This window comes from Xiphias gladius, chromosome 3 (genome assembly GCF_016859285.1).
Source record: "Xiphias gladius isolate SHS-SW01 ecotype Sanya breed wild chromosome 3, ASM1685928v1, whole genome shotgun sequence".
In the NCBI taxonomy this organism is placed as follows: Eukaryota; Metazoa; Chordata; class Actinopteri; order Istiophoriformes; family Xiphiidae; genus Xiphias; species Xiphias gladius.
This window is the reverse complement of record NC_053402.1, coordinates 25,093,889-25,115,378: the sequence shown is the minus strand read 5'-3', so window position 1 is coordinate 25,115,378 and position 21,490 is coordinate 25,093,889. Positions and strand designations below refer to the sequence as shown.

The 21,490-nt window shown below is 47.8% G+C and overlaps 1 protein-coding gene across 1 annotated transcript in view; it reads right to left on the bottom strand.

Moving 5' to 3' along the window:
• Window positions 1–21,490, bottom strand: part of rapgefl1 (Rap guanine nucleotide exchange factor (GEF)-like 1) — a 37,057-nt gene that overhangs the window by 4,677 nt on the left and 10,890 nt on the right. The window contains exons 3-13 of the mRNA XM_040124031.1: window positions 12,331–12,409; window positions 7,025–7,232; window positions 6,023–6,120; window positions 5,154–5,266; window positions 4,856–5,023; window positions 4,347–4,444; window positions 3,807–3,929; window positions 2,585–2,763; window positions 1,958–2,048; window positions 1,154–1,204; window positions 503–590 (exon numbers count right to left, since the gene is read on the bottom strand). Of these exons, the coding sequence (XP_039979965.1) occupies window positions 503–590; window positions 1,154–1,204; window positions 1,958–2,048; window positions 2,585–2,763; window positions 3,807–3,929; window positions 4,347–4,444; window positions 4,856–5,023; window positions 5,154–5,266; window positions 6,023–6,120; window positions 7,025–7,232; window positions 12,331–12,409 (1,296 nt within the window). The remainder of the gene's footprint in view (window positions 1–502; window positions 591–1,153; window positions 1,205–1,957; window positions 2,049–2,584; window positions 2,764–3,806; window positions 3,930–4,346; window positions 4,445–4,855; window positions 5,024–5,153; window positions 5,267–6,022; window positions 6,121–7,024; window positions 7,233–12,330; window positions 12,410–21,490) is intronic.

Sequence of the window (21,490 nt, the reverse complement as noted above, 5' to 3'; positions counted from 1 at the left end):
ACCTCCAAAACACGCTGTCAGGAGCTGTCAAGAGCTTGGCGAGCCAACAGGTGGCGATAAAACCCGGACCGGGAGAAAGTTGTTACCGGCTCCGGTAGGACGACAATGACGTCGCAAGCCGAAGTCGGTCTCGTCACTTTGGGCCACAAATGTCGCGACGGCGTTTGGATGGACTGTGATGAAAAGCGCTTCAGACGTTCGTGCTCCCCAGAGGATGAACTGGAATAACGGTGATGATCCTCTGACCTTTCATCTAGCGCCACCATCAGGTCAAAGTTTTCATTTGTCTAAAACTCTGGTTTGCGATGACTCTGCTTTTAAATACACACGTGTCAAGATGATGTCAAAAATGTGTGTGTGTGTGTGTGTGATATGTTTGTTAGTGTTGTCTGTGCATGATCAATAATCATCTAACCCGGTCAGTACTACTATGTGATACTCCTGCAGTTTACACAGTTGACAGAGTGTGTGTGTGTGTGTGTGTGTGTGTGTGTGTGTGTACCTTTAAGCAGCAGCGGTGTGAAGGGGATCAGTGGAGGTCTCAGGTTAGTGATCAGGTCTCTGTAGGACTTATGGTTCCGGGAGGGGTCCTGTATGATTAGAAAATCCCAAACCGATCAGAAGGATCAATTTTGTTACAGACAAACCTCAGACCTGATGACGGGGCGTGACGCTGGGGTTTGCTGACACGGTTTTGATCAATTTCCCGATCGATCACGTCCCAGACGGAGGAGATGATTTTCGAGACCATCTTTTCCGCTCGGGGTTTACAACAAGCAGAGATCATAGTCTACCGCACTGACTGACGGTGACTGGGCCTTATAACGGAACATCAGCCTATTTCCGTAGTTATGAGGCCTGTATCTTGGCCTGTAGCAGGAGGAGTTTTACTTTTCTGTTTTAATTATCACTTATAGTGTTCATAGTTCATCACGAGCCAAAAAAGCACCGAGATGAAAGTGTGGACAAGGGAACATGTTGAAAACACCGACCACATTTAAAAAGGTCTGCACAATAATTCCCCCACAGACCGGCTTCATGATTCTGGTTCCGCATCCCAGCGAAGCCAGATAAGCCACAGAGCCAGACCGGGTCGGACGCAGTCAAAGCTTCGTGGCACAACGTGAACCGAGAAAACAGGTCTTTCACTCACCGCGATGCTCTCAAACTGCTGAAACTGCTTCCTGAACTTCCCCGGGAGTCCCTGAACACACAAACAGAGACAGAGAGCAGAGGTCACCGCACCCACACGAGAGAGAGTTAATGAAAAAGTCCATCACTCATCTGAGCTCCAGTTATTATTCTGCCCCGACAGAATTGGAGCTTCACAAGCAGCAGCGAGAACCCGGTGAACTCACTCTGGCTCTGAGGCTGTTCTCAGGTGAGTTTCAGGTGAGTGATTAATTAATAACTTAGAAAACAATCAGCAAACTCACTCATTACAAAGATGAGTCTTAGTTACAGCCATTGATTGGAAAAAAAATTTGACTAAATTTCTGTGTTTTTTCCTTTTCCTGCCAAACTTTGGATCCCACAATGTGTGTGTTTTTAAAAGTCGCCTCACAGACAGAAGGTTCCGGGTTTGACCCCGGGTTCGGCCGGGGCCTGTCTGTCTGCAGTCCACCTGGCTGGCCACTCTAGGTCGCCCGCAGGTGTGAATGTGAGCGCGACTGGTGGCGACCTGTCCGGGGTGCACCCCGCCTCTTGCCCAACGGACAGACGGATGCTTTGTTGCCTTGGCTTTGTTCTCTTTGCATAAGTGAGCTGAAGAATGACAATAATTGGAATGACTCCGTGGTCCTTCCTCTAGCACCACCCTCGGGACAAACTTTTCCTTTTCAGATCCGCTACTGGTTCTGAATCGTCAGGCTGTAGTGGAGCAGTAGCGCGTTTTTTATCGGTTATCTGAAGGCGCCGAAGGGGTTTTGAGCGGAGCGGTGTCGGGTGAGTGTCGTACCTCCCAGGTGAGTCGTAGTCTGCTGACAGCGGGGTTGTCCAGACCCAGAACCACAGCGAGGAACGACAGCAGGTCCTGCTGCTGCTTACAGCTGAAACACACACACAAAACGGAACCCGTTCAGACAGGGAATCTGGGACATTTCTGGCTTCATCTCTCTGCTACAGTAAAGTGTCTTTGTCCTTCCTCGTTTCCTGCTCGGTGACATGAGCGACGGTAACAGTGATGTCGCTGCTGATGACATGAAAGCAGTGTCACCTGTTGTCTCACCGGCTGCGTCACTGGTAGGTTTTGAAACTCGGTGTGAGTTGAAAACTTAGTGACGATCATGACCTCCTCCGACAGTGAATCCTCTAACACATCTTTCCATCAGGTTTCTCCTTCAGAGAAATCTTCTGCCTAATTTCACACGTCTACCAAATTCAGAAACTGTCAAAGCAAAGATCAGAAGTTGGCAATGACTCAACAGAAAACAGTTATGTCATTGGATAATCAGTATAACTCCTAGTGCTTAACAAACGTCCCGCAACCGTGTGCGACTACCCAGGATCTTCTTTTTGTGCTCATTTCATCAAAAACATCAGACGAGAGACAAGAGCCTGACCAGGGTTTACGATCTGGACTCACAGAGCTGCGATCTTGATGAACTTGCGGAGCAGCTGGACCCTCTTCGGCAGCGACTGGCACTGCAGGATCTCAGTGGCGACCCAGTGCTGCACCTCGCTGCAGCGCTGCAGCACCAGCTCCAGGTTCAGGGGGCGCCAGCGCGACTGCTCTCCGTGGAACACGTAACACACGAACTCCACCTGCAGGAGACACCGACGAAGGAGAAGACAAGGCGCGGTCAGCTCTGAATTGGTCGGTTTTTGAGCGGCAGCGCCAAGTTACTGAAATGTTTAGCAGAGCGCTGAGATTTTGATTTGATTGAGAAAATGCGTCAATGAAAACGCAGACACTATTTAATTACTTTCAGTCCACTTTGCCGCCTGCTTGATCGCCGTCGAGCTACCGACGATAAAACTCAAAACTTCCTTCACTGAAGTTTCAAGTCAGAGTGAAATTTAATTTCTACCGCTTTTTTTTTTTTTTTTTAATAAAGAAATATAAAGTATGATGACGCTGCAGCAAAAAAGGTTGTGAACATATTTGCTGAAAAGGTACCTAAGCTTTGAGGCTTATGGCGAGCGTTTCCCATGGCAACGGATGCCATGCAACCAAGAACTGGCAATGCTACACATAGCATTAGCTACAAACCCTGTAATCAGGCCTCTTACAACATTAAACATGTCGGAGGAGCCGTCACGTTGTTCTGTATTTATATTGTATTGAAGAAAAAGACAGTATAGGCCGGTTCGTGTTTCCGCTTGTCGTCGGACGGCCGCGCTTCTTCTCGTACTACAGTCGGGAATCTGCGTTCGCGGCCACGTTCTGGACGCCACAGAGCCCCCGTCAATCTAGAGGAAGAGCTCCTGAGTTTCTTGTATTTGGCTGAACAACACGAAAAGGTCAAAAGAGAGAAAACGGTCTGTGCAACCGAGAATGGAAACAGTTCATACATACGGTGCGCGACACAGGCGTTCAGTTTACTCGCCTGGCGCGTGCGCGGTTGGTACGCGGGCAGATGACGAAATTCACGTCATGCCGAAATGGAAACCGTGACTTGGCGAGTGATCAGCTTGGGTGCGGCTGTTTGTAGGGAGTCGTTATGAAAGAACAACCTACCGAGCTTTTCAGGGTTTTCAGGTTTTTCTAAAGTAAGTGTAGTTTTGTGTTTAGCACTTCAGCACTTTGAAGGACAAGAAGAAAGATCCAGATTTTGACAAACGTTGACAGAAACCATCTGGCTGACCTCGTGGACACAGCTGAAGAGCTCCCAGTCAAACACCACCAGCTGATTGGCCACTTCCTCCGCCGACATGTCGTGGAGCTTGCTGTCGCCTGGTGTCCAGTGGATCTCCTCAGGAAGAGGAAGCTGAGGGCAATAACATCATCAGATTATAACACACACACACACACACACACACACACACACACACAGTCTGTTTCTGCCAAACAGTTGAAATACGTTAATGACAACACAAAGAGAAACCAGGCTGCAGACCGGTCCAGTCTGTGAAAAACCCTCCAGGCCTCCAGGGGGCGATGCAGTGCCTTTCAACATCACTTCAGTTACTTCAGTTACTTGTTTTAATATCAGTACATTATAAAACAAATAGAATCCTTCATGCAAAAGGAGAAACTAATCACAGTATCATTTTTGGTTGACATCAGATAACAAACCAGAATCAATGACTATCTTTTTGTTTGTTTATATTTTTGGCCGCATCTGCTCTATAGTCAATCAATCAACGGCACAACCAGCAAACCAATCGATCGTTCAGCTCCTCACCAGCGAGTCCAGTTCAGAGGCTTCACAGGCGAACAGGTGGGTGTTGACTCCCAGTGTGGTGAACACGGCTTCATCGCTGGGACGAAACACTGCTTTCTCTGAACACACGGTACAGATTCACTGATAACTTATCAATCTCATGGGACCATGTGAGAACCAGAACAACGATATGCAGTTCAATAACTAGTTCTTTTAAGGATTTCGTGACTTTCGTTTTTCTTTTTAGCACAAAGACCAAAAGCAGCGGGAAACTGCGATGTCTGAACAATTTGAGGAAAATATCTGTTTGTGATGTTTCTGTCGAGCATTGCGACGATTTAAATTGTAATTATTTTTTAATTCAGAAATAAAACTCCAGGTCTGTATGTGTGGTCTGCACAGTTTTAAACCAGATACGTTTGTTGAAACTTATATTCAATATAAAAACAGACCAAGGGAACGTGACCACAAAGAGTCAAAGAAATCAACGCAATGCTTTTACGGTTTTGTGTCTGCGTGCGTCTCCTGACCTCCGGCTGATGTGACGGCCACCAGTACGAGGTTTCCTGGCTGAACCGGTTGGTCCTCGCTGTACTGGAGTTTCTCCCGGACCAGAGCCAGAATCTCTCCGACCCGACAGGACAGGCGACTCCTGATGGTGACGTAGGAATGGTCCGGAGTGTAGACCCTGCAGAAGACTGGAGACGCAGAGACAGACGAACAGAATGTTCGCAGATTAGACAGTGTCGTACGGCTTTTGTATGTCTGTTTGTGCAGATGTGTGCAGATGTGTGTATTTGTGTGTTTGGGTATCTGTGTGTGTCGTACTCTCGTCTGAGCCCCTGAAGGCCTCTCTGGGCTGCAGACAGGCGTCGATACGTCTGAAGTGTCTGAACAGAGGACGAACCTGCTTCTTCCTGCTCTCCTTCTCCTCATCAGAGCTGAAAACACACACACACACACACACACACACACACACACACACACACACACACACACACACACAGAGTCAAAACAGACGATCCGGTTGCTTGACTCCATGCAATGAAAACTCAAATTAAATTAGGAAATGAATTATTATTAATATTATTATTATTATCAGCAATAGTAGTATCAGTATTAGATACTTCAAGTATAGTCACTAATGATTCCCTGGGGAGACAACTATTAATATTAATAATAATAATAATACGTTATTATAAAGCTGTTAAACGTGGATTCACAGATATGGAAAGTTTCAACATAAAGAGTCAGAAATGATAATTATACATCATATAGCCATGAATACATCATGAGAAATATATGATATATACATAAATACAGTGAGTGTTTAATAGAAACGTGAATCAATGATAAAACGTGACAAATGTTTGCTAAATACACGGTGTAGTTAATTCTGTTGTGTAACTGAACGGCAGTCTGTTGGTCGTCACACCGACATGGCGTTGCCGTGGTAACAGGTTTGCCTTTTCTCTCTCTCGCTCCTTTTTTTTCTGAGAACCAGACGTTGACCCGGTTTTTTTGTAATAACCTGAAATCTTATCACCACTTTTCCTCAGACTCGTGTTCGGAAACGAGTTCAAGTTCCAGGTGAAAGTATCGATCACCGTCCCACCATTGAGCTAACGAGCGCTACCGGAGCCGAGGAACGCTCAGCGTGGGGAGTGTGTCACTCATCGTGTGTGTGTTTGTCTCACGGGCAGTGTAAGATCTCGGTCCATCTCTGCAGTTTGAGGACGTCCTCCACCAGCTCCGGACAGCGACTCAGCTCCTGAACCGCACACATGTACAGCTCCTACACACACACACACACACACACACACACACACAAAATTACCTGCGGCCTGATGCCAAAAACAACAGTGTAAGTGTTATCATCTGTGTGTGTGTGTGTGTGCTGTTATTATGATTATTATAGTGCATGTGTGTGTGTGTGTGTGACAGAGCTGAGCAGACTGTTTTTCTTTCTCTTTCTGGCTGGGTTCTGTCGTCGGTAGTAACCAGTGTGTGGAGGGGGTTCATCAGGTCACCGTTTATCATCGGGAACTCGGTGGTGACTCAAACTAAAACGTCTGGTACATGTGGACATCTTTATGAGAGGGATTGATTTTTTTTGTGTGTGTGTGAGACACACCTCAGGATTGTTGAGCTCGGATTTTTTTGTCTGTTCCGGTCGGGGTCAGGTGATGTTCCACACACAGTTTTCTGCTTTAAATCTGTACTGTAGATGTTTAAAAACGGATTTCTTTGTGTAAAACTTTTGCACACAAATTTTGTTAGATGTTGTAAAATATTTTCTTCACATTCAAACTATTACGGGGGATGATATAATGGGAAAGAAATAAATATCATGACAAGTTTGCCATGAGAGGAATAAAAACAAAAACACGTTTTACAGGCAGCGTCGTCAACTTGGCGCCTTTGTCTCTAGATTTACCGACTTTTCAGACCCTTTAGCGACGTTTTTCCCCAAAGTACCAAGAGACAAATCTGGGGACGGTTTGGACAAAGCTCAGTTTCTCCACAGTGATCCTATGTGATCGTTATATGTTGTGTATTTTGCATATGTCTTATATTTTGTGTTTGTTATTTTGTAATTGTGTGTTGTATTTTGTGTATGTGTGTGTTGTATGCGTGTTTTAAGTATGTTGTGTTATTTGTGTGTTGTATCATGCTCTGTGTGTGTTTGTGTGTGTTACCTTGGGGAAGCTGTTGCTGCGTTCTCCCTCCTCCTGCAGCAGCTCTCTGTAGGTGTCCAGGTACCTGAACGCCACGTTCAGCACCGCCTGCTTCCTCTCTGCTCCGTCCAACCCTCCCTCTGTTTCTCCCTCCGTCCCTCCTTCCCTCCCTCCTCCTCTTCCTCCCCTCTCTCTCCTCTCACCATGCGCCTCCCCCCCCTTGCCTCCCCTCTCCCCCTCCTTTCCCTCCGTCTCCAGAGTGAATCTGAGAAAGTTTGAGTTAAGGAGGACAGATACTTGTTTTTGTTTCTCTGACGACACGAGGACATTACGTAGAATTAAAATTCAATTCACAGAGCAGGAACCCTCAAGCAGGTTCAACCGACAAGAAACCAAAGACCAAGTCTGTGCTGAATTCCTATGGCTCATCAATAACGCTGACTATTCATACACAGATTCACTCAACCAGCCTGAAAACGACGAAACAAGTTCTCCCACCGAGTGCAGCAGATGGAGCTGTAACAGTGAAACGCGAGCAGGTTTTACAGCTCAGCGTGTTTTGAATCCAGGTTGCGTTGAAATTCCTGCTGCGCTTTTGTCACTTGGCATGAGCTCGGTGGAGGTTTTCCAAATGTTCCACCTGTACTAGTCCAACACAGGCAGCCTAGCTCAGTGCAAACTTTAAAAAGTTCACCGGTGAACATGATGGCTCTCATGTTCTGATGAAACGGTCTCGAGCAGGAACACCACGGGTTTCCTGGGCTACGTCGTCCTCCGTGTGATTTAGCTCCTCGTCTGGTTGCTCCAGCCAAGCAGCGAGTTTTCTCCGAGCTCCTTAGAAGACAAAAACGAGCAAATCTTTCCTCGCCCACAGCCTCACACGCGTAAACCACCTGGGGTTCGGAGGCTCGCGCCGTTTGCCCTGATGTGCACGAGCGCTTTATTAGGACCACCTGTACAGCTGCTTATTCATGCAGTTATCCAATCAGCCAATCGTGGCAGCAGTGCAGTGCAATACATCCTGCAGATGCAGGTCAGGAGCTTCCGTTAATACCAACCAATCAAGGTCTGAATGCCACAGCCTGTCTGAGTGTTGTCGCTGACCATGTGCTTCGCTTCATGGCCACGGTTCACCATCTTCTAACGGCTACTTCCTGCAGGATAATGCTCCATGTCACAAAGCAGATGTCGTCTCAAACTGGTTTCATGAACATGACAGTGAGTTCAGTGGACTCCAGTGGCCTCCCCAGGCACCAGACCTGGATCCAGTAGGACGCCTTTGGGGCGTGGTAGAACAGGGGACTAGCAGCTTGAATGTGCAGCTGACAAATCAGCAGAAATGATGTGATGCAGTCACGTCAACATGGACCAGAACCTCAGAGGAAAGTCTCCAACATCTTGTGAAATCCAGACCACGAAGACCTGAGGCTGTTTTCAGAGCGAAGGGAGGAACCACCCAGTGTTAGTTGGGTGTTCCTAATAAAGCGCTCAGTGAGAATGAGAATAAGAGCCAAGTTGAAAAATAGTGGAATTTTCTTTTCATAAATTCATCTGTAATCAGCCTGATTTTAATGTTTCAGCCTCTGAGAGCAGCAGGTCTGATGAGAAACTGTAACTACAGAGTCAGAGACGCCACCATGATGACCCACATATCACTGCACACACACACTCCCCCACAGCTGGCTTAGTCTCTGCACACGCACCATTTTTTATTTCTCTCTGACTCCCTGATGAGCGCAGTACCTGCAGCAGCCCGATGAGGGCGCCCGGCTTAAAGATCCAACTGTTTCCGATCATTTCTCGGACTCCGCTGGGAGGAAGCTTTCCGGGCGACGATCAGTGGAAGTCCCGGATGTTTTACAGTTACGGGTTTTTTGCTGATATGTCCACCTGTATTTTCACTCTACACCTACAACCACATTCGGTATAAATATACACTGATACTGCAAAACAAAACAAAATGCAACTATTTTGAGGATGGATCAATTGTTTAAGAAGTTTTTCATGTTCCAGGAGATGAGTCAGTTTTGAATTGTTCAGCCTTTTAAGGAAACTCTGGTGAGAAGCTTCACTGTGTTGAGTCTTTTCTTACATCTCGTAAACCAAACCATTTTATCGCTGTTTGTGTTACCTGATCACTCACTCACTCACACCTACACTTTCACTTGACTGTTGTTTTTTTAGTGCTGTTGCTTTCACTCGTGGAGCACCTTCTAACCTTGTTAAGAGGGTGCTATGTGAGTAAATGATCATGACTTGGATTTAAGGCCCGCACGTGTTTACGTTTTGGCGTTCTGCGCCGTTCAACAAACGCCACATTATCAGTTCCTGTTTTTAATGTAGCCGCAGATGTTAAAGATATGACGTTTCTCAGGCGAGTTCTGCAGCAAGGGGAGTCTTTTTTCTGTGACATAAAGCGGATTTATGGAAGTGTATTCACGACGGACGTCAGAGACAGTGATATCCGTGGCAAGTGTAGGTTGTGCTAATTCCAGCAGTGTACGTCGGATCTCTGTACGTCAGGATTCGACTCTTGGAGGACGGGGAACGACGCCCTCACCACTGCCTATGTCGCCTATGCCACAAACTGCCACTGGTGACGTGGTTAAAGGTCAAAATTTAAAACGTGAAAAATCTACGACAACATCTGTGACATTAAGGATTTCAGCAAAAAAAAAAACAAAAACAAAAGAAATATCTGTCCAATCGGCCACAGCGAGAAAACTCTGGGTAACACGTACGAGTCCCTGAAGGTTTTTCTTTCTCTTTCTTTAAAGGAAAGCAGACGAGGAGACCGGGAGACGATCTCGATGTGCACTTTGTTTTTTCTCTGAAAAGGAAAAACCAGAGGAGGAAGATGAAGACGAGTATTTCTCTCTCCCACTCTTCTCCCGCCTCCGTCCCTCTCTGCTCTACTTCCTCTCATCCCTCCTCCTCCTCCTCCTCCCTCCAGCTCTCTGCTCTTTACCTCCCTCTCTCTCTCTCTCTCTGTGTGTGTGTGTGTGTGTGGGTGAGAATGAAAGTGGACGACAATCACTCTGTCACTGCAGAGGAAAAAAAAAACACAGATTCATTTGCATTTTTACCGACGCAGCATAACAAACAGTAATGGAGTCAGCTGTTATAGACTCGGATTTGTCTGGAGCGTCAACGTTTTTCATCTTTCTTATTCAGGTGTTTTCACAGTTTTTAGTTTGGTCCAGTTTTGGGGCATTTTATTATATCCTTTCACTGTGACAACTGTCCACAGATCAGTTTTTCCCCAGGGCACCAATAGATTTCTGATGATCGCATATTGACGCTCGAACAACATGTTTAACCAGACATTTCTGAGGACAGTTTACATGTGTTTGCTGCCTCTGGTGAAATATCAAAAAAATGTGTGATATGAACCAGGTTCGGCGAAGACGAGATGCAATATGCTGGAGCAGAAGACAGAACCACGCCCTGCATAAAAGTCAGAATGTTCAGCAAGCGTAACGGGAGGAAAAGGGCTCGTCCGGGGCCGAACGATCGATCGATTTTATACCGAAATCAGCGCCTGGAAATTCTCAAATCGCAAAAGCCACAATTTTAAACTGACTTTACATAATTCGCCAACTGTGGCGGCTGAAAATTTTAAGCTGCGGCTGTCGACGTTGTCGGCCGTAGCGAGAGCTGCCTCCAGCAGATAAACTCGGCTGCAGCTACTTAACATCACTTCTGTGAGCTGGCGGAGCTACAGCAGGATACATAGATATATATGATTAGGATGAAACGTGTCAAGCAAAAGAAAAATAATGTGTGTGGTCGTTTCCTTAACTTACGCCTTACGTCGCACTCTGTAACCCTAGCCCCCGACCCCGACTGATGCTCTAGCGTCTTTTCAAAAGAATACTAACTGTTGATTAAGAAACGTTTTAGCAGAAGAGATGAAAGTACTTTGGTGCCCTGGGTAGTGTCTGCAGTGATTCCTCTTCTCAGACTTCCCTGGGCAAGGTGGAGCCGACTGCCTGTATCCTGAGAGGCGAAAACCAGGGCAACAAACCTCCCAATGCCGTGCTCAGTGCAGTGAGTGCATGTTAATAACTGAAGGCGACTCACACGAAGGTGTCAAGGTTCTTATCAGCTCCTGTTCGCTCGCACCTGGATTTCAGCGGCCGGACGAGATTTTAGCGAGCGGATCGGCTTTACGCTGGAAAAGTGAGGGGAAGTCCGAGAAACCCACCGGAAAAAAGACTCCTCCTCCTACACCTCACACCTCCTGACTTTTTAACCAAGACCCACTCAGACGGTGATGCTGCCGGTACCATGTTCAGCTCTGCAGGGGGCAAAGATACAGGACCCCTCAGTGCCGAGTGCGACGTCTCCTGCTTGGGTAGTATTATACGAGTCAGCCGTTAATTATTCCCTGCGGGGAACAAATCACCAGGCTTTCGTTATGAAGTGTCCTAAGAGCGGCCGTCTATTTGTTGTACTTGTGTGTGTGTCACTCCAAAGCTGCGGGACAAGTTGTGCCCTAAAAAAGAACGTGAAGAACGAAACTAATGCAGAGCTACAAGCTCTTGGTGAAAGAAAACCTCATTAAAACTAAGTCTGAGTAATGAAAACAGAAAAATAAGTGATGGTCATAATCTTTGGTCAGTTTTTTCAAGGCTGCGGTCTAAATTCATCCCTCTGTTGCTCTGACGACACCAACAGTCAGAAGTCCTGCTAGCGTCCCCTAGAGGCCGCAACATGAACACACGACATGCTGATGATTCAGCTAAAAACATAAAGTTTGTCCTGAGTGTGGCGCTAGAAGGAAGGTCACGGGGCCATGAAAGTCTACTGCATTCATCCTCAGGGGAGCAGGAAATCCACTTGTTAGGTTTTGATTTTTCCACTGGACAGGCAGAGAGGGGCCTACCCTTTCCTTCCTCTGGACCAGAGTGTTAACGAGACGGACGGACAGACAGACTGAAGAAGGTGGGACGAAAACAGGAAGCGGAAGCTAGTGTCAGCCTGCAGGCAGTCGGCAGGAGGAAAACACAAACCTGCGGCTACGAGACGGAAAGGAAGCAAACTTTGTTTCCTGGCAGAGAAAACTGCGGCCGATCACAGACACAGATAAATCGACATTAGAAACCGGAGCGACGCTGGGACCCTGATCAGACGGGGGATCCCAGCCCAGCGCCGCCGTCAAACACTAAAACGTGCACATTTCTGGACGTCCATGCCTCAACCCCATTACGCAGTCATGCGCATCTGCAGATACACAACACAGCGCTGTGAGCACATTCTATCAAGGTAATTATGCATGCCAACGTGTGTGTGTGTGTGTGTGTGTGTGTGTGAGCGAAGGATACTGCTGCAGCAGAACTTGCTGGAACCTGTCGGCCGTCAGGAAGATGGGATGTGTCAACATGAAGTCGTCCAGCAGGGTTTCTACACAGAGACACAAACAGAGAGAGACAGAGATGAGTTGTTCAGACTGCACACGGACGAGACCTGGACCATGCCGTCGCCTCGCGTGTAGAAACCGGAACAAACCAATAATAAAAGCCCATAATGTCTCATAAAGAAAACGGCCATTACAGATTACACAAATACATGGAAATGAACAGTCAGATACCACTCCACTCATCTGAATATATGGCTGCCAGCACTTTATATACACACACACACACACACACACACACACACACACACACACACAAACACACACACACACACACACACACACACACACACACACACACACACACACACTCTGAATACAATGTACACTCTGAGATCTCTGCTGCTTTATGACAGAATTGAGCTTTTTTTAATCTCTGTGCGTCCGCCATGTTTTTAGCCTAGCTTAGCACAAAGACTGGAAGCAGGGGGAAACTGCTAGCATAGCTCCATCAAGAAAAAGAACAAAATCTGCCTTCGTACTAATCCGTCATGACAGAGTATTTATCATAGTAGCAAGACATACGTTGCTACCACAATCTGAGTAACAATATATAAACTCAACTTGAGTCAAGTCGGATACTCAAAAAACAGCCAGTGATGATTCAAGCGCTTTATAGAGATATTTAAAACACATTTATGGGTAAATGACTGTAAGAGACAAAAATAAACTGAATCACAGAAACACTCCTCTCCACACACACACACACACACACACACACACACACACACACACACACACACACACACACACACACACACACACACACACACACACACACACACACAGACTAAATGTAGGCCATGAAGCCATATGTAGCCTTGAAGAGGTGGTTGTTTCAAATATGCAAAACGGGAGAGAAAGTCAGATTTATCTGTTGCTGAAAAAAGATGCAAACATAGAGAGAGAGACGCTGGTGTTGATTATATGTTGCAGAGAGCAGCACTGAGATGGAACCAGTTCTACTGGGCTGAATCAGTCGCACCATGATGGGCAGCTGCTGCAGTCGAAGACTGTAATTTAAGATGCTGAAACAGCACGACTAAGACAGAACCCGTGGTCACACTTACTAAAATATACTGCTGCTCTGTGGGGGGGTGTGTGTGTGTGTGTGTGTGAGAGAGAGATGCATGCTGCAGTGGGCGTGTCCTGTCGGGGTCCGCCTCTCTGCAGGCGGTTACCATAGAGACACCACGTTGCGAACGGTGAGAGGATGAAGAGGGAAACGTGTGGAAAAAAAAGAAACAACGAAGAGAAAAAAAACAGAGGGAAATAAATGTCATATGAGTGAGTGAGTGTGTGCGTGTGTGTGTGGGTTGACTGATCGATCATGTAATCAATACTACGCTGGATTCTTCCCAGCTACACACTCTATTTTATTGGTGCTGTTGTGGGAGTCAGAGTGCAGGGTTTAAGTCTTGTGCAGTTTTCCAGACTGGTCCACAACAACAACGGCGACTTTGTTAAGAAATACAACAGTTTTGAAACAACCGTGTTTGTCTGTATTCACACAGGAGGCGGCCGAGGCGGGTCACAGTCCGAGACCCCGACCAAAAACCAAAAGCCCAATGTTTAGAGCCACATCTCGTTGGAACACCTTGAGATGCTTCACACAGCTGGAAACGGTTCCTGGTCAGTCAGCCGCGGATTTCTTCTTCTTCTTCAGTGTCGCGGTCGTTTCGTTTTACCTGCCAGTCGGCTTCAATCCTTCGACCTGTTTCTATGTCTCGTGAAAGTGTAGCTCTGATGCGCTGCGCCAAGCATCGGTGCAAACGCCGTCGACCGTCTCTATTCTATTTGAGTGTGGACCCCAGGAAGAGAAAGGCAACGACCGATGGGGATCCCGGCGCCGACAGTCGGAAGTCCCGCTCGCGCCCTCTAGAGGCAGCCGTGTTCATTGCAACCACAATACGACGCTTTCAGCCACAGCGAGCGACATCCTGATGACGTAGCTAATCTTTCCCAGTCTGACACTGTTTTAAACAGGGTTCTAAAGTCCGTTAAATCGGCAGCCAAACCACAATAACTAACTTCCTGTCGTTTTTAGATCACCTGTGCACACCTGTCCCTTTCACCTCACACGTCTCTCCCTCTGCGATCAGAGACGCCAGATTTATGTTTTTCCTGGAGGTGGCAGAGACAGATGGAGTAGTGTTGATTAAGGATGAACCGAACTGCCAATATTTCCTGGGAATTCCCGTCTCCCGTGACAAAGACCTGCTGGATCCTGGAATGTTTCCCAGGTGTTTCTGTGCACACAGACACTGTAAAACAAGGACACCTTTTCCAAACCGCGCTTAAGAGGCCATGCAAATGTCCAAGATAAAGCCTGACCCTAGACTGCAGTTACGACAGTTACATAGCTCATCAGATCAGCTTTTCGCCTGCATCCACGCTGAAAAGGAGGTTGTACTGTTCAGCTGTGTGGCAAAAAGTATTTCAGATTGAATGAAAAATCGAAACGGTAAAAAATGTGCCGCTCTGTTTTTTTAAAACCAAAGTTCATGTATGGCGGGGAGGCCTGGAAATCCCCGGAGGAGAGCGAGATATTCCTGCACGGCTACGCTTTTCAAATCACAAGAAAACCCACAAACTGCGCAAAGAAGGTCACATCATCCCGTAACTCTAGGTCCGTCGTCACCAAACTACCGCCGAAGAGTTAAACGCGCACACGGGCTCAAATCAGGACGTTTGAAGCTGTTCAGACCAGTTCCGCGTTGGTTGGGGGTCTGGGCATGGGATCCAAAAACTCAGAATATGAGGAGACTGATACTTAAAGGCAAATTACGCTGGTAATAAACCCACAGTAAGACGTGTGCAGGATATAGGAAATTCAGGCCCGAATTCACAGCTGCAGCAACATGGAAACGGTTGACAGACCACTTCCAGAGCAAAATCATCTGAGGAAGGTTCAGCTGACAGAGAGTGGAAAAGCGTGAACGTGGGAGGAGGAGGAGAGAAACCAACCGAATCCAAATGGGATGTAAAGAAACGCCCACGAGCTCAGAGAGAGGAGGACAGAGAGAGACACCGACTTCGACGCCGAGACGAAGAGAGACAGATACCTGAGCAGAGCATGAGACTGTGGCACAACACAACAACATCTCTACCCAATAACACGCAGCAAACTGGGAAACTTCAGGAAAAAAAACAACCACAAAAATGATCAAAAGAAGTTCTGACTTGGAACAAGAGATGTAGGGCTGGCGTTTGAATGAACCGACGAAACGCCAGCGTGAGAGAGCCGGCCCGCATCTGCCACTGGGCCGAAGCAGCCGTAAAACGCCACACAGGCTGGTCTCCAACGTGCCAAGTCTATTCCTTGGCTGAACGTTTTTAACCCTTGGAGCAGGGCTACAGTTATTCCAGTCAAACACTGTGGCGTCTCTGTACACACGCAGGAACGTCTCTCCGGCAATTCCCCCCGTGACCTGACTGGTTCCGCTCTACCTGCGGAGAACCTGGCGTCTACTGATGAGTTGAGCAGGTCAGCGTCTCGGCCTCTCTCTCATCTAATTATCGAGTATATTTAACTCATTACTGTCGCTACTGAAAGACTAAGGGCCTTGTTTTAAAGGTTAGGGTTAGTGGAATGACCAGACCTGGATCCAGTAGGACGCCTCTGGGACGCGGTAGAGCAGGAGACTGGCAGCGTGAAAGTGCAGCTGACAAATCTGCAGGAATGATGTGATGCCGTCAACGTCAACTCGGACCGGAACCTCAGAGGAAAGTCTCCAACATCCGGTAGAATCCGGACCACCAAGACCTGAGGCTGATCCGAGAGCAAAGCGAGGAGCCGCCCAGTGTTTGTGCGGTGTCCCTAATAAAGTGCTCGCTGAGATTAAATTGGGCCCCACTGACAAACTGGTTTCACAAGTGACAGAAAGAGATTTTGTGTGCGTTTGTGTGTTTACTGTTGACACGACATCAGCTGAATCCGTCTGATATCAGACCCGAGCGATGGAGCGTTGAAGGGTTAAACCTGCACAACGAGCTTCTTCTTAGTGGAGTCACGCGTCTCCTGAACCAGCGGCAGCAGGAGTCAACTCAGCCGCTCGGAGCAACATCACCGACCCAGGCTGGATTTCAGCTCAGTCCGAGGCCTCTAATCTGAGTCTGTGTGTTTTCCTGAAACCTCCTCTGCTGCTCTCCCTCCCTCCCCCTCTCTCTCTCCCTCTCCACCCTTCTCTCTGTCTCTCTCTCCCTCTCCACCCTTCTCTCTCTCTCTCTCTCCATCCCTCTCCCCCCTTCCCTCTCTCTCTCCCTCTCCACCCTTCCCTCTCTCTCTCCCTCTCCACCCTTCTCTCTGTCTCTCTCTCTCTCTCTCTCTCTCCATCCCTCTCCCCCCTTCCCTCTCTCTCTCCCCCTTCTCTCCATCCCTCTCCCCCCTTCCCTCTCTCTCTCCCCCCTTCTCTCCATCCCTCTCCCCCCTTCCCTCTCTCTCTCCCTCTCCACCCTTCTCTCTGTCTCTCTCTCTCTCTCCATCCCTCTCCCCCCTTCCCTCTCTCTCTCCCCCCTTCTCTCCATCCCTCTCCCCCCTTCCCTCTCTCTCTCCCTCTCCACCCTTCTCTCTGTCTCTCTCTCTCTCTCCATCCCTCTCCCCCCTTCCCTCTCTCCCCCTTCTCTCCATCCCTCTCCCCCTTCCTCTCTCTCTCTCTCTCTCCCTCTCCACCCTTCTCTCTCTCTCTCTCTCTCCATCCCTCTCCCCCCTTCCCTCTCTCTCTCCCCTTCTCTCTGTCTCCCCCCCCCCACTCTCTCTTCCCACTCCTCTTCTCCAAACGACTTGTTGAGAGCTGGTTGCTATGTGAACAGGTGCTTAAGAGCCTCTTATGTGTCTGCTCTCACACACACACACACACACACACACACACACACACACACACACACACACACACACACACACGAGACGCAAACCGCTGCACTAGCATCTTAACGAATGGGAAGACGGATGAGGGAAACCTGCAGATTCCAGAGGTCGAGGAGGAGGAGGAGGAGGAGGAGGAGGAGGAAGGTAAAAGCATCCAGAGAGGTGAACGAGTGGGCAGCTTTTCACTTCATCTCTTCTTCTAAAGAGAAAAATAAAACATCATCCTCCCACACACAGCAGTCACCCTGTCACCCTCTCTCTCTCTCAGTGTTTTGGTTTTCCAACCCACGCCGTCGCAGCACACTGAAGGTTTCCCCGGACACCAGGGAAGTCGTGCACAGAATGAGACTGATACGCTCCTGATTCGGTCGAGAGCCGAACACTGGGGATTAAGATCCAGGTACTTCCTGGGAATTCTCACCGGAATCAGCTTCCTCCTCGTCCGGAGGAAAAACCCTGCAGGGATCCAGCAGGTGTGCGCGTACAGTGGCTTCACGAAGTATTCGGACCCCTTCACTTTATTTTGTTGTGGATGCAATTGTAAATGGATAAAAGCGACAGTTATTTTCATCGTCAATACATCCGCCAGGTATTCTCATTGATGATCGATCAGTTGTTCAGTGACTGAAGTGTCAGAAAACCGAAAAATGCCTCATTATTCCCCGAAACTGCTTTTCTTCTCCGAGCAACAGCGGAAAACCCCCAACGTGTCGAGTTTACGTCACAGAAAACCAGAAAAACTCACAAACATCCGCATTTAAGAAGCTGGAATCAGTGAATTTTTGGCATTTTAAAATCAATTATCAGTTGCTGCCAATCGATTTTCTGTTTGTCAGCTAATCAATTCAGCTCCAGAGCTCTGCACAGTGGGGGTCACTAGGGGCCCAACAATAAATGTTTGTCCCGGGGCCCAACAGGACGTTAATCCGGCCACGGGAGAAGATTAACAGAAGCAAAAAAATATCACAGTCAAAAAATCTAAGCTCAGTAAAGTCGAAACTTCAGCCACTGAAGTTCAGACTTTACTCAAGTTTGTTGTTTTCACAGCTCAGAGTTCACGTCTGCCAGAGACCAACACACTGGAGGTGGCAACACACACACACACACACACACCTAATACATATACATACATACATATATATATATATATATATATATATATATATATATATATATATATAAATTTGTACGTTGGTCTTTCTATACCTTTGAGGACATTTGGGATATCGGCATAACGCATTCCCTAGCCCCTCACCCTGACCCTGACCTAAACCTGGTTCTAACCTGAACCCTTAAACCAGGTCTGAACCCTCAAACAGCCTGAAGGTTTGAGGACCAGACAAAACGTTCCCACGACGATGGTTTCAAACAAAAACGTGTCCATGCAGCCACAGAATAACATGTACACACACACACACAGTTACAGGGAAATAAACACACACAACAATATAATTTACCGGCAGTAAGAGCTTTATCCAGTAGAAATGTTATTTCACAGCGCAACTCACCTGAACACCTGCCTGCCTCAACACGCCGCGTGCGTGCGTGTGTGTTTGTGGTGCGTGTGTTATGTAAGATGCTTTGGCAGGTTTGTTCGTCTTTTGTGAAACTGTCAGGAAATTTATCGCCGTTCTGTTTTACCTGCGAGGCAGCTGTTCACTCACACACACACACAGATCTTGTCCTGATTGTTGGTGGTTTTCCGAAGCCTTATTTAAAGCCCTGCAGACACAGCTGCGTGCGGCTTCGTGACAGATTCCGCGTTTGTACTTCGGACACAGATATGAAGATATGTGAGGAGGTGACGGTTTTAGATGCCGGAGTCTCACCCGCAGCAGGTACGGCAGGACTGAGCCCAGCTCTCTTCTCTAATCACGTCCTGATGCTGACAACGCTGAAGGCGTCGGGTCACAGGTGACTCACTCACACTCCGAGACGAGCAGCTAGCCAGGAAGGCTAAGCGGCCGCGCCGCGGAGACAGGGGGTCTCCAGTCGGACTCTTCTCCCGACCGATGCTGGGTGAACGCCACCTCGGGAGGTGATGCCATTAATGCCCACACACACAGAGACCAATGATTTTATGAAATCCTCTCTGTCTGACCGACACACCCTCACTCTGTTTAAACATCCACACCTTCTCACATACACAACAACAACAATAACCTCAATCATCCTCAGTGTGTGTGTGTGTGAAGTAAGACTGAACCTTTAACCAGGATTATCTACATCCAGGCTCCTGCCTCAATCTGCTCTCAGTAATACAACACACACACACACACACACACACACCTTCTCACTGGCCAGGATTTAAAAACAAACACTCAAAGTGCATCATGGGAAACCTGTCTTGTCTTAATCCGGCGTCTCAGAGACACGACAACCTCGCGCGCCAGCCGTCGATCAGCGGCTCAGCGGCCCGGGTCCTCACCGGCGACCCCAGCGACATCTGAGCACCACATCGGTTACGATGCGTCAGTGAACTAGTCAGATTCTGGGTTCTTGGTCTGAAGACCCACGGCTACACTGACAACAGGAGCTGGTCTCCGCTGACTCGGCAGCTTTTCACGGGACGGTTTGACTCACCCACTGTCAGAGAGGTTCTTTGGGATTAAAACCATGTTTTCAGGGGCTTTGAGTTATTAGACCTTTTTCTAGCTCACAAATATCTACATCGGCCTCAAACATCCAGCATTTGTTGGACTCCAGTTTAAACCAATCTGCTCATTTTCAAAACGAAACCTGGATTTTCTGAGTAAAATCTGTCACACAATCTTTTCGTAACCCTCACATCGTTTGGTTTCCTCAAGTCTCCGCCGATAAAAACGCATCGCGCTGACGTATTTGTGTGTCTCGTAGGTGTGTGCGGAGAGCATGCACGTAGCAGCATGTGTGTGACGCTTCAGACTGGAGCAGGTAAATCCAGACAGGTGAGGATCTTTCCCCACTGACGGTAAGTGACGCCAAACGTGAGGCACATCAGACAGACACTGAGCTGAGAGGCGACGCAGGCTGCACCAGCGTATAAATTCATAACGCTCACTTTACGTGCAGCAGGCTTCGTGACTTTGTGTGTGTGTGTGTGTGTGTGTGTGTGTGTGAGAGAGGTGGTGTGACGCAGACACACAGAGCTAAAATAAAAGCTGGATGTGGGTCACACTGACTGAAGAGGATCAACAGGCTCAGGCTCTGCAGTAATTAAATATGGAGCAGGGTGTAATTTTCAGGCTGCTGAGGCAAAGAAACGCACCAGATGAGGACGAGCCGGATTCAGACTCTGACAGTCTTCCTCTGCAGTGAACGCGGCCGCGACGACACGGCGTCTCTCCGCTCGCGTTCACCGCGCTCTCCACGCCTCTCGACTCTCGTTGGTCGGCTGAGCGGTTTACACGAAGTGCTAGAAGCCGGGGGGTTGATTCCCCGGCGGTCTCTCTGGGGTCGCATGACGCGTACGTTCGCCTTCGTCAGCCCCACGTTAACGAGCAACGAGAAACCAGAAGATAATCGTCAGATTAATCGATTACGTGAATGATTTTAGTTGCAGCTTTGGACAAAATCAGCTCCACCTTCACCTGCTGCAACATTAAAGTGGTGAACACATGAACGCATCAATAATTAGAATCCAATATCGTATATATGATTCTGAAATTAGCCCTTCAGCATAATGAGTAAGATTTATTTTTATGCTAATACTTTTACAGTTCTTTTACTTGAAACCCTGTGGTGTACAGATAGACCACCAGACGCCTGACATCAGAGGTTCAAGTCAGAGACTCGGCGCGCTCGGCTGAGGAATCTGTGTCACAACCTGGAGTCTGGGTTTAGACCGTGTTTCTGGACAAAACTGCACGTTTTGTGTCATGTTTCTGGGAATTTTATCTAAGGGAAGCAAAGCACTTTTCCATGTCAGCACCAGAACCAACCTGTTACCTGCCCGCACTCGAAAACTCCAGGCGTTCAAGGGCTGTTTATTTGTTTCTGTTGGCTAAATGAGGGGCTGATATTTCACGTGTGGACGTTAAGCGAGCTCAAATGTTCAGCTGTGGCGAGGAGCAGGACTCTGAAACACAACCAGCAACTTGTTATACAGCCTGTTCACCGTCGTTCAAACGAAACCTGACGAGATCCCGCGTGTGAATAGAGAATACTAGATAGAGAACTAACTTTTCAAGCTCTTTAAAGTGCGTGGCGAGTCGACGAAAGG